The 20,752-nt window shown below is 37.3% G+C and overlaps 1 protein-coding gene across 2 annotated transcripts in view; it reads right to left on the bottom strand.

Annotated features, from left to right (window-relative positions):
- Window positions 1–20,752, bottom strand: part of prex1 (phosphatidylinositol-3,4,5-trisphosphate-dependent Rac exchange factor 1) — a 216,356-nt gene that overhangs the window by 88,560 nt on the left and 107,044 nt on the right. For both annotated transcript variants that reach the window (XM_061889796.1, XM_061889798.1), the window contains exons 11-15: window positions 14,727–14,827; window positions 6,377–6,480; window positions 5,282–5,331; window positions 1,694–1,769; window positions 864–936 (exon numbers count right to left, since the gene is read on the bottom strand). In XM_061889796.1, the coding sequence (XP_061745780.1) occupies window positions 864–936; window positions 1,694–1,769; window positions 5,282–5,331; window positions 6,377–6,480; window positions 14,727–14,827 (404 nt within the window). The remainder of the gene's footprint in view (window positions 1–863; window positions 937–1,693; window positions 1,770–5,281; window positions 5,332–6,376; window positions 6,481–14,726; window positions 14,828–20,752) is intronic.

Raw genomic sequence — 20,752 nt, 5'->3', positions numbered from 1 at the left:
AACTCATCATGCTTGATTTATTACAGCATTTGGGAAGCCTGTAGTTGACTTTTATTATGTAAATGTGGTATTTTTATCAACATGTGATAGCAGGGACCCTGCTATTCAAAACTAGGCTGCTACATTACTAATGATTCAGGTAACTATAGCTGAAAAATAGTACAATTGCAATAGGAAAGACTATTCATCCCTAAACACAATGGAGTTCAATGAAATAACAGACAGTCAGGGCTTTGCTGCCCCTAAAACACGCACACGCACGCACGCACAGAAAAATGAGCTAACGTTACGTTAAAAGCTAATTAGCCTTCATCTCAAGTCTATACTGTGAGCGAGCTGAGCTGCGGTTTAAGTTTCTAGAAGGTCAACGGGCTCATAGTGATGTTTGTAATAGTTGTGACTGGGAAGTGTTTAGTAGACGAATATTTGCTCGACGGCGACACTAAAGCATCGACTACATCGTTCTGAAATCTGAATACGCACTGCTGATTGGCTGTTACATCACTCTGAATACGCAGTGCTGATTGGCTTTGTATGTAACCAATCAGATGGTTGTGTGGGCAGGATAATGAGGCAGAGACAGAGGCAGACAGCAGAGCAGCTTGTGAAGACTTCTGCTTCCGAACTTGTTCGGTACGCCCGTGTGCCGAACCGAAACCCCTGTACCGAAACGGTTTGATACAAATACACGTACCGTTACACCCCTAGTTAACATTTGTGAATATTAATGTTTATATTAATTTTAATGTTTATGTTAATATTAACATAAACATATTCACACATGTTTATGTTTATGCATGTTTATGTTGACAAGTGTTTGTATTTACGTATGTTTATGTTGACGTATGTTTATGTTCACTGACCGTGATGCATGAAGCCATTGTTGCAGAGTCCCACGCCCAGCGTCACAGCATCGTCTCTGGTGGAACAGTCTCCCTGGGAAACACAAGCATGACGCACACTGTCATTCAGCATCAACGCCTGTTTGTCACACACGTACACACACAAACACACACACACACCTGGATGCGCAGCAGACAACTCTGCTCGGCTTTGTGTGTGTGAGTGTGTGTGTGTGTGTGTGTGTGTGTGTGTGTGTGTGTGTGTGTGTGTGTGTGTGTGTGTGTGTGTGTGTGTGTGTGTGTGTGTGTGTGTGAGGGGCATTCAGCCGCATGCGGGTGAATATTATTAAATATGTAGATGAGGATGTGAAATTAAATATTGTGAAAATATGCTGGAGTACAAACAGTAAACATGTTAATAAATTAATATCATGTGATTTACTTGAATTAATATCACTTTATTACAAAAACTAGTTTCAATGTTAAAAAAATATACATTTTTGGATACGGGGAAGATCGGCTACTATTTTTGATGTCATTGTCATCATGTTATTTTGTTTGAAAATGTATGAAGTAGATATAATACATTAAAAGTATATAAAACACAATAAATACAATAAAATAGATAGAATATGTAATAAATAAAATATTAATGCATAATTTTAAAAATAAAATTAAGTATAGTAAAAAGTATTACAACATATACTGAATATGCAATAAAAAATATAATATGAATAATGTGAATATTTAAAAGTTATATGATAAATATAACAGTAAAAATATGAGAAAATAAGGGCATTAATAAAAAAAAATATATACATATTAAAATATTATACAATGTTAGTTAGTACCTGTGAGATGAGCCAGTCAATGAGTTTGCAAGCAGGCACCACAGATTTAAATGTTTTCAAATGATGGTCTCGGTCCCTAAAGGAGCAACAAAAACAAGTCAGAAAATACATTCAGGAAACAAAATCATGGAGACAATTCTGTTAGTAGTAACGAAATAAACAGATTTTTGTTGTTTTTTTACTATTTTCCCTATTTAAATAAGAACATTGTTTGACTGCTAATTGTTATTTTTGACTGCCAAGTTACATTTTGAATACTATTTATTTACATTTTGAATACTAGCTGTTTACATTTTGAATGATAGGTGTTTAAATTTTGACTGCTAGTTGTTTAGACTTTGAATGCTAGTTGTTTACATTTTGAGTGCTAGTTGTTGACATTTTGAATGCTAGTTGTTTACATTTTTAATGATGTTGTTTACATTTTGAATGCTAGTCCTTCACATTTTGAATACTTGTTTACATTTTAATTGCTATTTGTTTACATTTTAAATGCGAGTCGTTCAAATTAAGTGCTAGCGGTTTTACATTTTGACTGCAAGTTGTTTACATTTTGGATACTAGTTGTTTACATTTTGAATGCTAGTTGTTTACATTTTGAATGCTAGTCGTTTACATTTTGAATGCTAGTCGTTTACATTTTGAATACAAGTTGTTTACATTTTGAATGCTAGTCGTTTACATTTTGAATGCTAGTCGTTTACATTTTGAATACAAGTTGTTTACATTTTAAATACTATTTGTTTACATTTTAAATGTGAGTCGTTCAAATTAAGTGCTAGCGGTTTTACATTTTGACTGCAAGTTGTTTACATTTTGAATACTAGTTGTTTACATTTCGAATGCTAGTTGTTTACATTTCGAATGCTAGTTGTTTACATTTTGAATGCGAGTCGTTCAAATTAAGTGCTAGCGGTTTTACATTTTGACTGCAAGTTGTTTACATTTTGAATACTAGTTGTTTACATTTTGAATGCTAGTCGTTTACATTTTGAATGCTAGTCGTTTACATTTTGAATACAAGTTGTTTACATTTTGAATACTATTTGTTTACATTTTAAATGTGAGTCGTTCAAATTAAGTGCTAGCGGTTTTACATTTTGACTGCAAGTTGTTTACATTTTGAATACTAGTTGTTTACATTTCGAATGCTAGTTGTTTACATTTCGAATGCTAGTTGTTTACATTTTGAATGCGAGTCGTTCAAATTAAGTGCTAGCGGTTTTACATTTTGACTGCAAGTTGTTTACATTTTGAATACTAGTTGTTTACATTTCGAATGCTAGTTGTTTACATTTCGAATGCTAGTTGTTTACATTTTGAATGCTAGTAGTTTACATTTTGAATACAAGTTGTTTACATTTTGAATACAAGTTGTTTACATTTTAAGTCATAGTTTTTTTATTTTTGACTGCGAGCCATTTACATTTTGAATAATTATTTTTTTACATTGTGAATATTAGGTGTTTACATTTTGACTTCTTGTCAGTTACATTTTCAATGCTAGTCGTTCACATTTTGTATGCTAGTGGTTTACATTTTGAATGCGAGTCATTCAGTTTAAATGCTGCTGGCTTACATTTTGACTGCGAGTTGTTTACACTTTGAATGAGAGTTGTTTACATTTTGAATGATAGTTGTTCAAATTTTGATTGTTAGTTTTTACATTTTAAATGATAGTCGTTTACATTTGGACTGCTAGCCATTTACATTTTGAATAACAGTTATTTACATTTTGATTGCTAGCCATTTACATTTTGAATAACAGTTATTTACAATTTGACTGCTGGACGTTTAAATTTATAATGCTAGTCGTTTACATTTTGAATACTAAGTGTTTACACTTTTAATAGGAATTGTTAAAATTTTAAACCCTAATTGATTACATTTGGGGTGCTAGTTGTTTACATTTGGAATGCTAGTTGTTTACATTTTAAATCCGAGTTGTTTATAATTTGACAGCTAGTTGTTTACATTTTGAATGCTTTTGAATGCTAGCTGTTTACATTTTGAATGCTAGGTGTTTACATTTTGAATACTTGGTTTTTACCTTTTGAATCCTAGTTGTTTAAATTTTTAATGCTAGTTGTTTATATTTTAAATGTTACTTGATGACATTTTGATGCTAGTTGTTTACATTTTGAATTGTAGTTTGCATTTTAAATGTGAGTTGTTTATATTTTGACAGTTCGTTGTTTAAATTTTGAAAGATAGTCATTTACATTTTCAATACTAGGTGTTTACATTTTTAATGCTAGTTGTTTACATTTTGACAGCTCAATTTTTATATTTTGAATGCCAGTTCTTTACATTCTTTTTGCTAGGTGTTTACATTTTAAATACTAATGTTTACATTTTGACAGTTCATTGTTTACATTTTGAATGCCCGTTTTTTACATTTTGAATGCTAGTTTTTTACATTTTACATACAAATGTTTACATTTGGACAGTTCATGGTTTACATTTTGAATGACAATTGTTTACATTTTGAATGCTAGTTGTTCAAATTTTAAATACAAATGTTTACATTTTGACAGCTTATTGTTTACATTTTGAATTCTATTTTTTTTTTACATTTTGAATACTAGGTGTTTACATTTAAAATACTAGTTGTTTACATTTTAATTGCTAGTTGTTTACATTTTGACAGGTATTTGTGTACATTTTGAATGCAAGTTGTTTACATTTTGAATGTTACTTGATGACATTTTGAATGCTAGTTTTTTACATTTTGAATTGTAGTTTGCATTTTAAATGTGAGTTGTTTATATTTTGACAGTTCGTTGTTTAAATTTTGAAAGATAGTCATTTATATTTTTAATACTAGGTGTTTACATTTTTAATGCTAGTTGTTTACATTTTGACAGCTCAATTTTTATATTTTGAATGCCAGTCTTTTACATTCTTTTTGCTAGGTGTTTACATTTTAAATACTAATGTTTACATTTTGAGAGCTCATTGTTTACTTTTTGAATGCCGGTTGTTTACATTTTGAATGCTAGTTTTTTACATTTTATATACAAATGTTTACATTTGGACAGTTTATTGTTTACATTTTGAATGACAATTGTTTATATTTTGAATGCTAGTTGTTCAAATTTTAAATACAAATGTTTACATTTTGACAGCTTATTGTTTACATTTTGAATTCTATTTTTTTTTTACATTTTGAATACTAGGTGTTTACATTTAAAATGCTAGTTGTTTACATTTTGACAGCTTGTTTACATTTTGACAGCTATTTGTGTACATTTTGAATGCAAGTTGTTTACATTTTGACAGCTAGTTGTTTACATTTTGACAGCTAGTTATTTAAGCATTGGTAAAACTAGGGTTGCTACTAAATAAACAAAATTCTACCTCAGGAAAAAAAATGTCAAGGTTAAAAATGTCAATAAAATGCAGACCTCATTATGGTCCAAAGGTTGTACACATAAATGTTTTGGCAAAAACAAAGAATAATGCCAATGTAATGCTTGCTTCACATAACAGATGTATTTGTTATAAAAACCAATATTATCAGAGGGTTAAAGGAGCGCTTGATTCGCCACTGTCCTCCTCCCCTCTGTGTGACCTGATTGTACTCACTTGATGACAGGCGAGTGGAGGCTGTGAAGGCGGCAGTAGAGGCGCACGCCCTGAAAAGCACAAACAAGCCCGGCTGAACGTCACACGTTGCATAAACAAGACGCTCCAGGCCACTCTTTTTAGGACCATGTTGCCAAATCACATCCCATTGTTGCCCCAAAAAATTAAGCTTTGCTTCTTCCTACTCCTTTTTGGATATGTTGAAGTGCAAACATGGGATGTTGGATTTTTTTCCAGCCTGCTTGGAATTAGAAATATCCGCTAATATCGGGCTGCTGGTATTATCGGCCGATAAATGTTTCAAAATGTTATCGTATCGGTTTCAAAAAGTAACATTTATGACTTTTTAAAACGCCGCTTTACGGAGTGGTACACGGACGTAGGGAGAAGTACAAAGCGGCAATAAACCTTGAAGGCACTGTCTTTGCGTGCCGGCCCAATCACATAATATGTACGGCTTTTCACTCACACAAGTGAATGCAATGCATACTTGGTCAACAGCCATACAGATCACACTGAAGGTGGCTGTATAAACAACTTTAACAGTTACAAATATGCACCACACTGTGAATCCACACCAAACAAGATTGACGAACACATTTCGGGAGAATATCCGCACCGTAACACAAAATAGACACAACAGAACAAATACCCAGAACTCCTTGTAGCACTTACTCTTCCGGGATGCTACAATATACATCCCCGCCACAACCCCCCCCAGCCTCGCGCACCTCAACCTCCTCATGCTCTCTCAGGGGGGGTATGTCCCAAATTCCGAGCTACTGTTTTGAGGCATGTTAAAAAAAATTATGCACTTTGTGACTTCAATAATAAATATGGCAGTGCCATGTTGGAATTTTTTTCCATAACTTGAGTTGATTTATTTTGGAAATCCTTTTTACATTGTTTAATGCATCCGGCGGGGCATCACAAAAAAATTAGGCATAAAAATGTGTTAATTCCACGACTGTATATATTGGTATCAGTTGATATAGGAATCGGTAATTAAGAGTTGGACAATATCAGAATATCGAATATCGGCAAAAAAGCCATTATCGGACATCTCTACTTTAAATAATGACCTAGACCACCAACCTTGGACATGATGTCCTCCATCTCGCTGCGGGCCTTGTAGGTGCCGTCATCGTAGCGGAAGCGGTACATGACCTGCTCGTTCTTGAACTGGTGCTTGTCCGACACTAGAGAGAGAGAATTCAAATCAATCTTATGAATTATTAACAAGGCTCAAATATTTCACTTTGAATTATTTTTTAAAGGGATAATATTGCATTTTTTGTGTGTTTGCCATACAATCAAAATCAATGTTATTAATTATTGACAAATTTAAAGCTCAAATTAGTTCATATTAAATATTACACTTTTAACTACTTTTAAGTCGAAAATATTTCATGTTTGTGTATTTGCCGTAAAAATAACATTAAACAAATAAAAAAATAAAAAAATATATTTAAGTGAAATTAAAGTTGGGTTTTTGTTGTTGTTTTTTATTACATTCAACACCTTTCTGAGTCAGGTGCTTTAGGATTCCCAAAACATTTATTTTTTTTTGTTTTTCTTCAACTGTCATTGCCCAAAAAACAATGATTAATCAAAATCAATGTTAAGAATTACTAAGGCTCAAATATTTTTAAATATTTTTAAGGGGAAAATATTGATTTCTTTGTTTGTTTGCCACAAAAAAAAAAAAACAGAACGAAACAAATAATAATAAAAAAAAAAAAGTTTATAAAAACTTATAATCGATGGTTACATCTGAAGTTGATCTACAGATTTGTAAATAGTGAACTTTTTATAATCACTTAACACTTTTATGAGTAACAGTCTTTTGCATCGCCGCGGAATTTTAGGTTTCCTTTTGTTTTGATTTTAAACTGTCATGGCCCAAAAATTACTAATGACTCAAAATGAATGTTGTTATGAATTATTGATGTACTGTACTTAAGGCTCAAATTACTTCACATTAAATTTTACACTTTGAAATATTTTTTAAGGGGATAACATTGCCTTTTGTGTGTGTCCATCCATCCATTTCCTACCGCTTGTCCCTTATGGGGTCACAGGGCGGTGGAGGAGCTGTGGTAATGGAGCCTATCACAGCTGCACGTGTGCGGAAGGCGGAGTACACCCTGGACAAGTCGCTATTTTTTGTGTGTGTATTTGTCATAAAAATAAAAAATGAGCATGAAACAAATAAATAAAAATAAGAAAACATTTGAAAAAATAATGAAAATGTATAACCGACTAATAGATTTGAAGTCGATCTAGAGATTTAAGTGTAAAAAGTAAACTTTTTTTTTTTAAACACATTTACGAGTGGGGTCTTTGTATTATCACAAAATGTAGTGTTTTTTTTTTTTTTTTAAGTGTCATTGCCCCAAAAAATGTATGAATCAAAATCATTGTTATGAACTATTGACATTTTTAAGGCTCAAATTAGTTCATATTAAATATTACACTTTTAATCATTTTTAAGGGGAAAATATTGCATATTTGTGTGTTTGCCATAAAAATAACAAAAAGAATATGAAACAAATAAATAAATACAAAAAATATATTATTTTAAATTTACAATTGACTAAAACATCTGAAGTTGATCATCGAGATATTTAAGTGTTGCAAGTTTTTTTTTTTTATTATTGTTTAACACTTTTATGAGAGGAGTCCTTTTGGATTGCCAAACATTTTAGCATTTTTTGTTTGTTTGTTTTTTCCACTGTCATTGCCCCAAAAATATTAATGAATCAAAATCAATGTTATGAATTTTTGACCTATTTAAGGCTCCAAATAATTCACATAAAATATTACACTTTTAAATATTTTTAAGGGGATAATATTGCATTTTGTGTGTGTTTGCCATAAAAATAACCACAGAACATAAAACCAATTAAAAAAAAGAATAATAATAATACAAACTTAAAATTTATGGTTTTTAAAAAACATTTTTTTAAACTGTCATGGCCCAAAAAATGATAAAGAATCAAAATCATTGTGGTTATGAACTATTGACATATTTAAGGCTCAAATTACTTCACAATACATATTATACTTTGAATATTTTTTTAAGGGATTAATATTGCATTTGTGTGTGTTTGCCATAAAAATTAAACAAATGAAACAAACAAATACAAATCAAATTAAAACAAATAAAAAGAAATGAAAATTTATAATCGACTAATATATCTGAAGTTGATCCATAGATTTAAGTGTAAAAAGTATTTTTTAATTTTTTTATTACTTAACACTTTTGTGAGTGGGGTCCTTTTGGATTCCCTAAAATGTTTTTTGTTTGTTTGTTTCAACTGTCATTGCCCAAAAAATAATAATGAATCAAAATGTTAAATGGGTTGTACTTGTATAGCGCTTTTCTACCTTCAAGGTACTCAAAGCGCTTTGACACTACTTCCACATTTACCCATTCACACACACATTCACACACTGATGGAGGGAGCTGCCATCCAAGGCGCCAACCAGCACCCATCAGGAGCAAGGGTCAAGTGTCTTGCTCAGGACACAACGGACGTGACAAGGTTGGTACTAGGTGGGATTTGAACCAGGGACCCTCGGGTTGCGCATAGCCACTCTCCCACTGCGCCACGCCGTCCCTATTAATTATTGACCTATTTAAGGCTCCAATTACTTCACATTAAATATTCCAATTTGAAATATTTTTTGTATGTTTTCCATAAAAATGAAAACAGAACATGAAACAAATAATACAAAAAAAGCATTTAAACTATTTGTAAAAACTTATAATTGATGGTTACATCTGAAGTTGATCTAGAGATTTAAGTGTAAAAACTGTTTTTAAATGTATTTTATCACTTAACACTTTTATGTGTAACGACCTTTTGGAACCCCAAAAATGTTTGTGTTTTTTCTTAAAAAAAGATTTTTAAACTGTCATGGCCCAAAAAATAATAATGAATCAAAATCAATGTGGTTATGAATTATTGATATATTTAAGGCTCCAATTACTTCACATTACATATCACACTTTGACATTTTTTAAAGGGGTTATTTTGTATTTGTGTGTGTTTGCCATAAAAATAAAACAAATGAAACAAATAAATACAAATAACATTAAAAAAATTAAGAAATGAATGAACACGTATAATAGACAAATAGATCTGAAGTTGATGGATAGATTTAAGTATAAAAAATGTTTTTAATTTTTTATTGCTTAACACATTGCTTAACACTTTTATGAGTGGGGTCCTTTTATGGCATTGCCCCAAAAAATAATAATTAAATCAAAATCAATGTTATGAGTTGTTGACATATTTAAGGCTCAAATTACTTAATGTAAAATATTACACTTTTAATTATTTTTAAGGGAAAAATATTGCATATTTATAATAAATATTACACTTTTAATTATTTTTAAGAGGAAAATATTGCATATTTGTGTGTTTGCCATAAAAATAACAAAAATAAAATGAAACAAAAAATAGATTAAAAAATCAATTTAAAAAAATAAAACTTATAATTGACTAATAGATCTTAAAGTTGATCTAGATATTTAAGTGTTCAAACTTTTTTTTTTTTATTCCCTTGTCCTACTGGGGTACTTCAACGCTCATGTTGGTAACAACAGAGAAACCTGGAGAGGCGTGATTGGGAAGAATGGCCGAGTGGTGTTTTGTTATTGGACTTTTGTGCTCCTCACAGATTGTCCATAACAAACACTATGTTCAAATAAAAGGGTGTCCATATGTGCACTTTGCACCAGGACACCCTAGGCCGCGGTTCCATGATCGACTTTATCGTTGTGTCATTGGATTTGCGGCCTCATGTTTTGGACACTCTAGTGAAGAAAGGGGCGGAGCTTTCTATCAATCACCACCTGGTGGTGAGTTGGCTGCGATGGTGGGGGAGGATGCCGGACAGACCTGGCAGGCCCAAACGCATTGTGAGGGTCTGCTGGGAACGTCTGGCAGAGTCTCCTGTCAGAGAGAGTTTAAATTCCCACCTCCGGAAGAACTTTGAACATGTCACGAGGGAGATGCTGGACATTGAGTCCGAGTGGACCATGTTCCGCACCTCTATTGTCGAGGCGGCTGATTGGAGCTGTGGCACCAAGGTGGTTGGTGCCTGTTGTGGCGGCAATCCCAGAACCCGATGGTGGACACCAGCGGTGAGGGATGCCGTCAAGCTGAAGAAAGAGTCCTATCGGGTTCTTTTGCCTCATAGGACTCCGGAGGCAGCGGACAGGTACCGGCAGGCCAAGCGGTGTGCGGCTTCAGCAGTCGCGGAGGCAAAAACTCGGACATGGGAGGAGTTTGGGGAAGTCATGGAAAACGACTTCCGGATGGCTTCGAAGCGAATCTGGACCACCATCCTCCGCCTCAGGAATGGGAAACAGTGCACTATCAACACCGTGTATGGTGCGGATGGTGTTCTGCTGACCTCGACTGGGGATGTTGTGGATCGGTGGAGGGAATACTTTGAAAACCTCCTCAATCCCACCAACATGTCTTCCTATGATGAAGCAGTGCCTGGGGAATCTGGTGGAGGTATCTCCTATTTCTGGGGCTGAGGTTGCTGAGGTAGTTACAAAGCTCCTCAGTGGCAAGGCGAGGGTGGACGAGATCCGCCCGGAGTTCCTTAAAGCTCTGGATGCTGTGGGGCTGTCTTGGTTGACAAGACTCTGCAGCATCGCGTGGACATCGGGGGCGGTACCTCCGGATCGGCAGACCGGGGTGGTGGTCCCTCTCTTTAAGAAGGGGGATCGGAGGGTGTGTTCCAACTATCGTGGGATCACACTCCTCAGCCTTCCCGGTAAGGTTTATTCAGGTGTACTGGAGAGGAGGCTACGCCCGATAGTCGAACCTCGGATCCAGGAGGAACGGTGTGGTTTTTGTCGTGGTCGTGGAACTGTGGACCAGCTCTATACTCTCGGCAGGGTCATTGAGAGTGCATGGAAGTTTACCCAACCAGTCTACATGTGCTTTGTGGACTTGGAGAAGACATTTGACCGTGTTTCTCGGGAAGTCCTTTGGGGAATGCTCAGAGTGTATGGGGGTATCGGACTGTCTGATTGTGGCGGTACGCTCCCTGTACAATCAGTGTCAGAGCTTGGTCCGCATTGCCGGCAGTAAGTCGGACACGTTTCCAGTGAGTGTTGGACTCTTCAAGGCTGCCCTTTGTCACCGATGCTGTTCATAACTTTTATGGAGAGAATTTCTAGGTGCAGTCACGACGTTGAGGGGATCCGGTTTGGTGGCTGCAGGATTAGTTCTCTGTTTTTTGCAGATGATGTGGTCCTGATGGCTCCATCAGGCCAGGATCTTCAGCTCTCACTGGATCGGTTTGCAACCGAGTGTGCTGCGACCGGAATGAGAATCGGCACCTCCAAGTCCGAGTCCATGGTTCTCGCCCGGAAAAGGGTGGAGTGCCATCTCTGTGTTGGGGAGGAGATCCTGCGCCAAGTGGAGGAGTTCAAGTACCTAGGAGTCTTGTTCACGAATGAGGGAAGAGTGGATCGTGAGATCGACAGGCGGTTCGGTGCGGCGTCTTCAGTAATGCGGACGCTGTATCAATCCGTTGTGGTGAAGAAGGAGCGAGCCGCAAGGCAAAACTGTCAATTTACTGGTCGATCTACGATCCGATCCTCAACTATGGCCATGAGCTTTGGGTTATGACCGAAAGGACTAGATCACGGGTACAAGCGGCCTAAATTAATTTCCTCCTCCGGGTGGCGGGGCTCTCCCTTAGAGATAGGGTGAGAAGCTCTGCCATCAGGGAGGAGCTCAAAGTAAAGCCGCTGCTCCTCCACATCGAGAGGAGCCAGATGAGGTGGTTCGGGCATCTGGTCAGGATGCCACCCGAACGCCTCCCTAGGGAGGTGTTTAGGGCACGCCCAACCGGTGGGAGGCCACGGGGAAGACCCAGGACACGTTGGGAAGACTATGTCTCCTGGCTGGCCTGGGAACGCCTCGGGATCCCCCGGGAAGAGCTGGACGAAGTGGCTGGGGAGAGGAAAGTCTGGGCTTCCCTGCTTAGGCTGCTGCCCCCGCGACTTGACCACAGATAAGCGGAAGAAGATGGATGGACTTTTATAAGTGGGGTCCTTTTGGATTCCCCAAAAATTTTGTATTTTTTGTTTTTTGTTTTTCTTCACGTCTTTGCCCAAAAAATAATAATGAATCACAATTAATGTTATGAATGATTGACATATTTAAGGCTCAAATGACTTCACATCAAATATTACACTTTGAAATATTTTTATTTTATTTTTTCATATTTTGTGTGTTTGCCATAAAAGTAAAGAACAAGCATTGAATAAATAATTAAAAAAATAATATATATTAAAAAAATAATAATAAAAACTTATAACCGACAGATAAATCTGAAGTTTATTTAGGGATTTAAGTGTAAAAAGTTGACTTTTTTTTACACTTAACACTTTTATGAGTGGGGTCCGATTGAATCCCCAAAAATGTTAGTGTTTTTTTTTCTTAACCGGTCATTGCCCCAAAAAATAATAATGAATCAAAATCAATGTTGTTAAGAATGATTGACATTTTAAGTTTTAAAAAAAATGTTAAGGAGAAAATATTGCATATGTTGTGTGTTTGCCAATAAAAAACTGGTTTTCTTTGACAAAAATGACAAACTATCATTAATACTTTATATCGATAAATAGACCTTTTATTTTTTGTTTTAAAAGGTAAAAACTTAAAATAAAATCTCTTCTGCATGAGTGACCTGGCCAAGAGGTCAGCATAAAACAGGTCCAAAATAAAATGTTGCAGTAAAAACAGTTTAAAAACAAGGACACGTTTTTCCATCCTTTTAAAAAAGCCTGAAATTCCCCAAAAGAGATCATTTTGTAGATCTAAAAATGTAAAGTTTGAATGAAAAAAATACAAAAATAACAATATATGACTTATTTTGAACATTCTATGACTGAGACCATTGCAGGACCAAACTAAAGGGACAAAAAAATATATTGTATTGGTTTTTGAAAATGGCAAATATGAAAACGGCCCCTGCATGTGTTCGCCCCTAAGTGAACTAAGTTTGGACACCCCTGAGTTAGCGTACACAAAAACAAATGAAAAATGAGGACATGGAACAAAAATTTGTGGGTTTTGGAAGACATCTTATCACAACTATTCTTCAGGGAAAACACAGCGGCCATAAATCCACCGCTCCAACTCTTACTTTAGCAGACAGCTAGTAATTTCCACAAACACACTTGAGGCGCTTGTATTCCTTCAAAACGCACATCAAGGGAACCCAGTGCTGAACTATTTGGACAAGACGGAGACAAGACACCACAACAAACACTTATTTTCCCCAAAGGAATGCATAAAAAAAGTAGGCAAAGTTAGCTAAAACGATAGCGATTGCGTATAGTAGGTGGCGGTGCGTTTGATGACTACGGGGAACAATACGCACGACAGCATCTGGGCTGCGTTCACACTCGTCATGTTTGGTTCAGTTAAAACCATGGATTTTCCATTTCCGATACGACGCACTCGGTTGAATGATGCGGACACGTTTGTTACTGGATACTTTCTAGCACACTTCTGCCTTGGTATTTTGATTCTGGGGGAGCGTGGAAAAAGTTCTTCCAAGGTAGGGTATGAAGAAAAATAATGAAGAACTTTGTCCCTGGTGTGCACCGCACAAGCAGACCGAGACCTGTCCTAAAAAGTATACAACCTGCAGGGGGCGCCCAGTCCACACCAGAAATTGCGTGTGGATGCAAAAATGCGCAAGCTGAACTTAAATGCCAACGTTACATGCTAACAGTTAGCATGTGTCGAGTACCAACTTATAGGACTATGAAGTGTATGCATGCAAAATTATTTATATTAAAAAAAAATAGCATGCTAACAGTCAGCATGTGTCTAGTACCGAGTTATAGGACTATGAAGCGTACGCATGTGAAACTGCTGAAATAAAAAGTTGGCACGTGCCCAGTGCTGAGTATATATATATATATATATATATATATATATATATATACATCCTACATTGTATTGGTGTTAGTATATTTCATGTAGAAATGTAACAAAGCAGCCTTCAATTCTTAATGTATGCGTGTATGCGGCAGGAGAGATTTGGACTTTTACAGAAAGTTGCCCTGAACAATTGTGGAGCTCCTCAGCTGGACACTCCACCACTGCTAGGCCCCACAATCCCTCAGTTGCAACCCACAGAAGTGTCATGGTGGTGAGGGATTGTGGTGAGGGGCCACATGTCATCAGGGACTTTCCACCTGGACAACAACTCACTGCACCAATCAGAGCTCATTAATTATTCACCGCTTGCTGGCCTTTCATTGGCTGATGCATAATTCAGGTAAGTGGACCAGGGAAAGTCCGATGGTTCTGGGAAAAGGTCTTGTTTTTATCACCCTTGTGGTTTTCATGACGCCGGTGTGGAAAATATTGGTGTAAAAAGGAAGTCTCACCGTGATGAATGATGCCGTTCTCCAGCAGGGCTTGTCCCAAGTTGACCCCTTCATCAGCTCGGCTGATCTCACCACTCTCCATCAGCCACGACACAAACTCACTGCAAGACACACAACAACACAGTCCGTGTGGAAGTGCACAACAACAACACAACAGTCAGTGTGGAAGGGACACAACAATACAACAGTCAGTGTGGAAGTGAACAACAACACAGTCAATGCGGAAGTGAACAACAACAAAACAACAGTCAGTGTGAAAGGGACACAACAATACAACAGTCAGTGTGGAAGTGCACAACAACAACACAACAGTCAGTGTGGAAGGGACACAACAACAACACAACAGTCAGTGTGGAAGGGACACAACAACAACACAACAGTCTGTGTGGAAGAGACACAACAAGAACAAGACAGTCAGTGTGGAAGGGACGAAACAACAACAACAAAACAGTCAGTGTGGAAGGTTGTGTTTTTGATGTGTTCCGACAAAGCAATCAATGTGAAACGGACACAACAATACAACAGTCAGTGTGGAAGCGACACAACAACACAACAGTCAGTGTGAAAGGGACACAAAAACAACACAACAGTCAGTGGGGAAGGGACACAACAACAAAACAACAGTCAGAGTGAAAGGAACACAATAGTCAGTGTGGAATGGACACAAAACAACACAACATTCAGTGTGGAAGGGACACAACGACACAACAGTTCGTGTGGAAGGGACACAACAACAACAACACAACAGTCAGTGTGGAAGGGACACAACAACACAACAGTCAGTGTGGAAGGGACACAACAACAACACAACAGACAGTGTGGAAGGTACACAATAACACAACAGTCAGTGTGGAAGGGATACAACAACAACACAACAGTCAGTGTGGAAGGGACACAACAACAACACAACAGTCAGTGGGGAAGGGACACAACAACAACACAACAGCCAGTGTGGAAGGCACACAACAACACAACAGTCAGTGTGGAAGGGACACAAATACAACAACACAACAGTCAGTGTGGAACGGACACAACAATACAACAGTCAGTGTGGAAGGGACACAACAACACAACAGTCAGTGTGAAAGGGACACAACAGTCCGTGTGGAAGGGACACAACAACAACACAACAGTCAGTGTGAAAGGGACACAACAGTCCGTGTGGAAGGGACACAACAACAACACAACAGTCAGTGTGGAAGGGACACAACAACAACGTAACAGTCAGTGTGGAAGGGACACAACAACACAACAGGCAGTGTGAAAGGAACACAATAGTCGGTGTGCAAGAGACACAGCAACAACAACACAACAGTCAGTGCGGAAGGGACATAACAACAACACAACAGTCAGTGTGGAAGGGACACAACAACAGTCAGTGTGGAAGGGACACAACAACAACAACAGTCAGTGTGGAAGGGACACAACTACAACAACACAACAGTCAGTGTGGAAGGGACACAACAACACAACAGTCAGTGTGGAAGGGACAAAACAACAACACAACAGTCAGTGTGGAGGGGAAACAACAACAACAACACAACAGTCAGTGTGGAAGGGACACAACAACAACAACACAATAGTCAGAGTGGAAGGGACACAACAATACAACAGTCAGTGTGGAAGGGACACAACAACAACACAACAGCCAGTGTGGAAGGTACACAACAGTGAGTTTGGAAAGGACACAACAACAACACAACAGTCAGTGTGGAAGGGACACAACAACAACACAACAGTCAGTGTGGAAGGGAAACAACAACAACACAACAGTCAGTGTGGAAGGGAGACAACAACAACACAAAAGTCAGTGTGGAAGGGACACAACAACAACAACACAAAAGTCAGTGTGGAAGGGACACAACAAAAACAAAACTGTCAGTGTGGAAGAGAAACAACAACAACACAACAGTCAGTGTGGAAGGGAAACAACAACAACATAACAGTCAGTGTGGAAGGGACACAACAACAACACGATAGTCAGTGTGGAAGGCACACAACAACACAACAGTCAGTGTGGAAGGGACACAAATACAACAACACAACAGTCAGTGTGGAACGGACACAACAATACAACAGTCAGTGTGGAAGGGACACAACAACACAACAGTCAGTGTGAAAGGGACACAACAGTCCGTGTGGAAGGGACACAACAACAACACAACAGTCAGTGTGGAAGGGACACAACAACAACGTAACAGTCAGTGTGGAAGGGAAACAACAACACAACAGGCAGTGTGAAAGGAACACAATAGTCGGTGTGCAAGAGACACAGCAACAACAACACAACAGTCAGTGTGGAAGGGACACAACAACAACACAACAGTCAGTGTGGAAGGGACACAACAACAGTCAGTGTGGAAGGGACACAACAACAACAACACAACAGTCAGTGTGGAAGGGACACAACAACAACAACACAACAGTCAGTGTGGAAGGGACACAACAACAACAACACAACAGTCAGTGTGGAAGGGATACAACAATATCAAACAAACAGAAGAAGTCTGGAGCTAAAGTCATAGAGAAGTTTCTCAAGTGAAAACATTTTGACTAAAGTAGTGAAGCTCCATTTTCATTTTATTGATAGTTTAGTTAGGAAAGCTTTATTGTGTTATTCATTATTAATTTAATTAGGATGTATTTATTTTAACATTGTGAACATTTATTTTTCAACACTTTTTATCAGTTGTTTCTTCTTTGGCAGTGGATCTGATAAGTATTTATTTTATAATCAGTCTGACCTATGCCTTGATAATCATCTTTGGGATGAACACATGCTTAACATCATTTGACAAGGTACTAAACTGTAAATAACTTGCATATACTTATTGAATATGAATAAAATCAAAAGTAAGACTACTACAGTAATTAAGTGTTAGTATTTGAGTGGGTCCTGGGCCCCTCTGTTGTGGAAAAGTTGGGCCCTGAGTTTGAAAAGGTTAAGGACCTCTGCTGTAGGATATTTTGTGATGGAAAATAATTAGACCACAAGCAAGGGCCCACTGCAGGAGATATTGGTTCCCAGTAGAATATATAATGATGTAAAGAAACACATATAAACGTAACACAACACTCGTATACAAACGTAACAACACTCACATATAAACGTAACACAACACTCGCATATCAACGTAACACAAGACTGGCATATAAACATAACACTTGCATATAAACGTAACAACACTCGCATTTAAACGCAACAACACCCGCATATAAACGTAACGCAACACTGGCATATAAACATAACACTCGCATATAAACGTAACACAATACTGGCATATAAACGTACACTTTCCATCATTGTAACTGAGCTACTGTGTTGAACAATTTCCCTTCTGGATCATTAAAGTTTGTCTAAGTGTAACGCAACACTGACATATAAATGTGACACAAAACTTGCATATAAATGGAACAACGCTCGCATATAAACATAACGCAACACTCGCATATAAACGCAAAAATACTCACATATAAATGTAACACAACACTCCCATATAAACGTAACACAACACTCACATACAAACAGAACAACAACACTCACTTATAACACAACAATCCCATATAAACTTAGCACTTGCATATAAACGTAACACTTGCATACAAACGTAAGAACAATCGCAAATAAACATAACACAACACTCACGTATGAACATAAAACTTGCATATAAACGTAACACTTGCATACAAACATAACACTCGCATAAAAAGGTAACACTTGCATATGAACGTAACACTCGATTAAAAACATAACACTTGCATATAAACGTAACAATTGCATATAAACGCAACACTCGCAAATAAACGTAATGACACTTGAATGTACAGGTAACAACACTGGCATTTAAACGTAACAACACTTGAATATAAACGTAACAACACTTGTATTTAAACGTAACAACACTCGCATTTAAACATAACACTTGAACGGAAACGGAACACTTGCATATAAACGTAACAACACTCGCAAATAAACGTAACACTCGCATATAAACGTAAGAACACTTGCATATAAACATAGCACTCGAAAATAAATGCAACAGCACTTGCATTTAAACGTAAAAACACTTGCATATAAACGTAACAACAATCGCAAATAAACGTAACACTTGCATATAAACGTAACAACACTTGCAAATAAATGTAACAACACTCCTCTTATATATAAATGTAACACTCGCAAATAAATGTAACACTCACAATAAATGTAACAACACTCGGATATAAACGTAACAACACTTGCATATAAACGTAACAACACTTGCATATAAACATAAAAATACTCGCAAATACACGTATTAACACTTGCATATAAATGTAACACTAGCATATAAATCTAACAACAACCGCATGTAAACGTAACAACACTCACATGTAAACGTAACAACACTCGCATATAAATGTAACAACACCCGCATGTAAACGTAACAACACTCGCATGTAAACGTAACAACACTCGCATATAAATGTAACAACACTCGCATGTAAACGTACCAGCACCCACATGTAAACGTAACAACATCCGCATATTAACGTAACAACACTTGTATGTAAACGTAACAACACTCGCATATAAAAATAACAACACTCGCATGTGAACGTAACAACACCCACATGTAAACATAACTACACTCGCATATTAACGTAACAACACTCGCATGTAAACGTAACGACACTCGCATATAAACGTAACAACACTCGCATGTAAACGTAACAACACCCACATGTAAACGTAACTACACCCGCATATTAACGTAACAAACACCCACATGTAAACGTAACAACACCCGCATGTAAACGTAACTTCACCCGCATATTAACGTAATCAACACCCAAATGTAAATGTAACTACACCCGCATATTAACGTAACAACACTCGCATGTAAACGTAACGACGCTCGCATATAAACGTAACAACACTCGCATGTAAACGTAACAACACCCACATGTAAACGTAACTACACCCGCATATTAACGTAACAAACACCCACATGTAAACGTAACAACACCCGCATGTAAACGTAACTTCACCCGCATATTAACGTAACAAACACCCACATGTAAACGTAACTACACCCGCATATTAACGTAACAAACACCCACATGTAAACGTAACAACACCCGCATGTAAATGTAACAACACTCGCTGTGGCACTAAAGATGCAAGAATATTTGCGGAGAGGTCTTCCTGCGGCAGAAGAAGAACTTTGTGTTGGATGCTGCTTGGCTGTGACGTCTGAGGCAGACATCTTTAAGGCGCTAAAACCTTTATTGATCGGGCTTATTGATCGCTAAATGGCTGCAGTGTGCTAATGGGTGCCTGCTAGCACCTAAAAGCTCAGCAAAAGGCCGAGCGGTCAAACAGATTCCTCCACCAAGGCTTAAACATCGCCCACTGAAACCAAGATGGAGACTCACTTTGTACTCCACTAATTCTCAGAATGACTTGCTTTTATTCATGCACGCTTTTTTACTGCCTGATTAGAGCTCGCTGCCTCTGCAGTGGAAATTTGGTCTTGTATTCCCTCCAAATGTGGAACTTGGGATGGCAAAATAACAGACTAAAGACAAACCTCCAGTGCAGTGGACGCTGGTTGTCAGGATCATACAGTACATGGTGACGCCAAGAAATATACCCTAAACATATATCCACTGCAGTGGACAATAGTTGTCAGTAGGATATATAGTATTGTGGGGCAGAAATGATCACAAACAAACGTCCACTGCAGTGGACACTGGTTCTAAAGAAGATAGATGATGACAGTAAAGTAATAGACGACAAATACACGTCCGCTCGGGTGGACACTGGTTCTAAGTAAGATATACACAATAATGGGGACAAAACCGACCATAAATAAATGTCCAGCGCAGTGGACGCTGATTTTAAAGACGATATATGATGACAGTAAAGAAATAGACGACAAATTAACGTCCACTGCATGCGACACTGGTTCTAGAGAAGTTATATGATGACAGTAGAGAAATAGACAATAAATAAACGTCCACGAGAGTGGACACTGGTTCTA

This window comes from Nerophis ophidion, linkage group LG27 (assembly GCF_033978795.1).
Source record: "Nerophis ophidion isolate RoL-2023_Sa linkage group LG27, RoL_Noph_v1.0, whole genome shotgun sequence".
NCBI lineage: Eukaryota > Metazoa > Chordata > Actinopteri > Syngnathiformes > Syngnathidae > Nerophis > Nerophis ophidion.
This window is presented reverse-complemented; position numbering and strand designations above follow the sequence as displayed.